The sequence below is a fragment of the Lupinus angustifolius genome, chromosome LG13 (assembly GCF_001865875.1).
Source record: "Lupinus angustifolius cultivar Tanjil chromosome LG13, LupAngTanjil_v1.0, whole genome shotgun sequence".
Classification (NCBI taxonomy): Eukaryota; Viridiplantae; Streptophyta; class Magnoliopsida; order Fabales; family Fabaceae; genus Lupinus; species Lupinus angustifolius.
In genome coordinates, this window is record NC_032021.1 from 16,985,516 (window position 1) to 16,990,736 (window position 5,221).

Below are 5,221 nucleotides of genomic sequence, written 5' to 3' on the forward strand. Positions count from 1 at the left end.
AAATGGCAAGATCATATGCATGAGAAACTAGGTTATTTGGTCAGAAAATAAAATGATGCTAAAATCAAGCCAACTTTAAATCAAATGCAAGACTGAGTATCTGAACCAACAAGTAAAGGAAAGAAGGTAATAAGTGGAAGTGATTTTTTATTTATTTATTTATAAAAGGTAGAGTGCAGCAGCACCCAATATATTAATAATAGTTAAGAGATTAAAGTCAAAAGTGATCTAAATTTCAAAGTTGAAATGTATAAATAACATTTATATATGTGCCGAAGAGCATAGTACTGGATGTAGATATTGACGTATGACATAAAATTTCTTTTAACAATCTAGATTTTAATTAATATTTAATAAAATTTCTTTGAACGATTTTGAGACTTACATTCCAGTACTGGGTCCGGTACACGAGTCCACATAGTGTGTAATTTTCCAATCTCAACAGCTCAATTTACTAGTGTGGTAATCACAATGAAAAGGAGGCTATAAATATGGGGGTAATGGTTGAAGTTTAGTGAATCATAGCTAGCCATGTCTATTCTAACCTCAACCTTATTGCCTTCATCATTACTCATCCCAAGAAGAACCAAACCAATTAACTCTCCAAATAACAAAGTTGTGTTCCATAAAAATGATCATTATTTGAATAGGATAGTGCCTCAAAAGAAGAAAGCTTCCTTCTGTATCCAAGCACAAGCACAACAAGTAGAACCATCCATTCCTTCATCTCCTATTATATATCCTACTGTGAGGCCTAAGTTTGTGTTGTTTGGTTCTTCCATCATTCAGTATAGTTATTATGAAGGTTGGGGAGCTACTCTTGCTCATTTGTATGCACGCCAGGTAATTTTTCCCGGATAATTATGATTTCTTTTCCCGAAAGAGTTGCTGAGAAGTAAGTCTCATATCAAAGTAAAAATCGAACTTATTTGTGGTTGTTATAAGATGTTTTTTAATCATGGATCAATATAATCCTTAGTCTAGTCCGATAGACTTTTTTAGAAATGACATGTTGGGAAGTAAGTTCAACATCGATTTAAATATATCTAACCTTAACAAAAAGATAATTCAATATATATTTAGTTGGTTAATTTTTAACCTATGTATTTTCATTCTCTCCCTCTATCGTCTTCTTTCTTTCTGCACAATCCCTCTCTTCTATGGTGGTTGACCAAAGCCTATATGAATGATAGTGTTATGAAAAATATAAAGTAAAATATTATGCTAGTAGGGTATACAATAATGTTAATGACTTTAGTAACCATTTGAGAATCACAAAAAACTTAATACTTTAATAGTGATCGATGAAGGAGGATTAGTACAGGAGAAGATAGTGTTATGAAAAATATAAAGTAATATATATATATATATAATAATATTTGTATCCATTTATTTATAGTGAGAATCTAAAATGAAAATAATATTCTCCTTTCTAATACTTGAGAAATTCCTCACTTGTGATGAATGATGAGTAGTAGTTGGGAATGGTAATATTTGATTGATGATAAATGTAACTATGATTTTGAAAGAGAAAAAAAAAAGGTGATACTCTATAAAATATGGTGTCACCAAAGTCTCAATTTTAGGTGGTAAATATGGCAGACTTTGATTTTTCAAAGATGCACAGTCTTAATTAAAAATGAGTCGAAGTGTAACTATTTTTTATGTTGATAAATAAATATTTATTTTGTCTGCACTAATTAAAGACCGATTAATACTATTGTTATTTTTAATTTCAATATTCGGTCAAACTTTCTTTTTCTCAATTCTACCTTCATTCGATAATTATTCATATTATTCTTTTTACTTTATTTTATTTTTTCTTCTCTCTTCACTACACATACCAATTAATACACATGAACAAAATAAAATATAAAATAAATGAAATTATTTTATTTAACATATAATACCTTTTAATAACTTTTTAATTTATGTGATTAACCTTAGAAAAGCGAGAAATTCTTTAAAAGAATATTAAGTAGTTTTCTGTTTTTCTTTATCTGAAATTAGAATTTAAATTAAACGTTATAATGGGTCTTTTTTACAACATTCTTGTAATGTTAAAGTTATGATCTTTTTATATGATCATTTTTAAAATTATATATTAATTCCTTTTGTTATTTAAATATTCTATGATTAATAGAAAAGATAAAAACTATAATTAATTGAGTAAAAAAGAAAACAAAAGAGTCTCGTTAATGAAATTACATGTATTATAATTTTAATTATGTGAAGAGATAATTTATCTTGAGTAATTTATTACGTAATATGATGGATAATAAATGTGTTACATTATTAATCGCAATTGAATAATGTGATGACATAGGTGGATATAGTTTTGCGTGGATATGGAGGTTGGAATTCAAGGACTGCTCTACGGGTCCTGGACAAAGTTTTTCCAAAGGTCAGCATTTTCGTTACTTTTTTCTAATTTATAAAATATAACATATAATATTAAACCATCTATTTAATAATACATGTGTTTAACCATAAGTATATAATTTGATATATTTATATAACTATTGTTAACCTTAATTATTTCATCTTGTTAGACTAACCTTAATTGTTATTACATTATTTACCATTCATTTTTAGTTATAATTGACTCTTAAGTAAAAATAATACAAATGAAATAGTTGATGTATTGAATGTATGTAAATTTTCACACTAATTATGCATAGATATTAATATCATATAACATATAAGTGTATTGGCAAATTACATCATTCAATAATATAAGTTTTTTTTTAATATTTTTTAATCTTAACCGTCACTTAATTTTATTAATAAATCCAATGGTTTGTAACTTGTCCAACAAGCTAAAACTTATCAAGTGCACCAAACTGAAACTAAAACTAATGCATGGTAGAATTAAGGAAAAAATTGTTTTCTTAATACTTTTTGTTAGAGTTGGTTAAAACATGACAAAGAGTCAAAGGTGCACAATATGACGAATAAGCTTCAAACAAAATTAGGCTTCATTCTTCATCTAACTTTTCAAACAAATTTTATTTATCTTATTTCAAGTTGATACATAACAAACTTGGACTTTTTTTAGGAAAAGATAAAGGAAAAAATACAAATTAAATAATATTGTTGTGCTTCCCATGTGCTAGGTTTTTTACTTTTTATCATACACATTTAATTTGTTTCCAAAACTCTCTCACATAGTTCTTCATCCAAAAAAGTCTTGTATATTTTTATTTTGGACACAATTGTTTCTATACATGTGGTTCCAAACATATGGCCCCTTTACATCACTTGCACCCTCAAAACTCTCCCACACATTCACGTCTTTCCCCTACAATTTCAAACATATATGATAATCTACCTCACAATAGAATTAACAAATTGACTATGAGTAATGATATATTCTCATATTAAATCATCTTACTAATCATCTTAGCCACAAAAAAATGATACATGTCACTTATAAATCAATCATTAATAAATAAAGTATCTTTTTATGATATGTGTCGTCTCCGTGTGAGTAGGAGGATTAGTAAGAAGATGTAGTAGGAGGATATATCATTTCCCATTTACTATATATGTTACATATCTAGGTTAAATTATAATATTGCACACGATATCCTCAACTTGATCTAAGAAGTTAGATTATTTTGATTTTAACAATATTAAATGTAAAATAATGAATTTCTTAATTATCACACTTTGTTAAATGTACATAAGGTTTAATTTTTTTAAAACTTTGGACAATATGATTACTTTAATTTTTTGATCAAATTGACATATAAAGAATCATTTTTTTCTCTCTTTGATTTTCTTTAACTCAGAATGCACCTCAACAACCATCATTAGTGATTGTATATTTTGGTGGTAATGATGCTACTCATCCACAACAAGATGGAAATGGTCCTCATGTACCTCTAGAAGAATACAATGAAAATATGAGAACAATTTTTATCCATCTTCAGGTAAACTTTCACTTTATATTTCATTATCATGTGAATTAAATCACTCATATATCCTTATATACTAAGTTTTCTAAACTTGACTACAAAGTTTGACTCAAATTCAAATGCTTTTCAGAGTCTTTCAGAGAACACTCGCATTTTATTTCTCAGTACTCCTCCCATCAACGAGGAACAACTCTATGGAGACAGGTTTAGATTGAAATTATTTTGCTATTTGATATTTATAATTTCATAGAAACAAACAATTTTTTTATAAGCAAAATGTATTAAAACCAAACATATTCCAAAAACAAAAGGTTTAGAGTATAGTTTAAATTGTGGTGCAAAATTGTAATGGTTTTGAGAATCTTGAGACAATTAAATGCATATAGTTTTCTATAATTATCGTAAATATTATACCTTAAACATAATATTTAATTGAAATTCCAATTTTATAATACATATAATAATAGCATAACACTTATATCTACAGTCTACACATAATCTACTTAAAGATATACTGGAAAAAATGTATTATGACACGAAAGTTTACATGTCAATCTAAAATGTACTTAAACATTTAAATTTTTTGATTATTTAAATTTACATTTCAATCTAAAACTCTGATGAGTAAGTTGTTGAAATTGAAACAGTATTCCTCTTGACCCACCAAAGACAAATGAATCCCATCGAATATACTCAGAAGAAGGTTTAAAAGTGTGCCGGGAGTTGAATATAAAGGCCATTGATCTATGGTCAGCAATTCAGGAGGAAAGGGAGGATTGGAAAGATGTTTCTTTCATGTAAGTATGCTATCGTATAGGAAAATAACCCAATTTGAATTTGATTCTTAAAACAAAATATAAAATAATTTTAAATAGTAATAAAAAAATTCAAGTTGGGACAATTTGATCAATGGGAAAAGGTCACCAAATAAATTTTTTTAAAATTTTCTATCGTGTAATAAATTAGTCACTTAAATTTAGGAAAATATTTATTGTCTCTTAAAATAAAGTGCCTCTTATATGATTGATTGAAAATATTTAATTATTTATTATTTATATCAATCATAAAGAGTGACAGATAGTTGTAGTATATGAAATAAGAGAACATATAAATTTTCTTAAATTTAGATTAAATTGACTGACTTGAAATTTTTGAAACACCAATTTATAAAAACTAATAATTTGAAGCTATATTGAAAGACTTTAATTTTAAGGTTTATCAAAAGTAATAAGTAACAATTCCTTAATGTGATTAAGTGTTTTGCTTTTTTTTTTTATAAGCAAATATATTAGAAACGGGCA

General features: G+C 26.6%; 1 protein-coding gene across 1 annotated transcript; it reads left to right on the plus strand.

The window, feature by feature from the left end:
* LOC109325407 (GDSL esterase/lipase At2g38180-like) lies at window positions 496–4,721 on the plus strand. The gene is made up of 5 exons (XM_019557757.1): window positions 496–843; window positions 2,327–2,404; window positions 3,795–3,935; window positions 4,051–4,124; window positions 4,568–4,721. The coding sequence occupies exons 1-5, from the start codon at window positions 532–534 to the stop codon at window positions 4,719–4,721; spliced, it is 759 nt and encodes a 252-aa protein (XP_019413302.1). The 5' UTR covers window positions 496–531.

Excerpts from the sequence above, each read along its gene's own strand:
- LOC109325407 (XM_019557757.1), top strand. The coding sequence starts at position 532 with ATGTCTATTCTAACCTCAACCTTATTGCCTTCATCATTACTCATCCCA. Across the intron at positions 844-2,326 it reads CTCATTTGTATGCACGCCAG|GTGGATATAGTTTTGCGTGG; the intron begins GTAATTTTTCCC and ends GTGATGACATAG. Across the intron at positions 3,936-4,050 it reads CAATTTTTATCCATCTTCAG|AGTCTTTCAGAGAACACTCG; the intron begins GTAAACTTTCAC and ends AATGCTTTTCAG.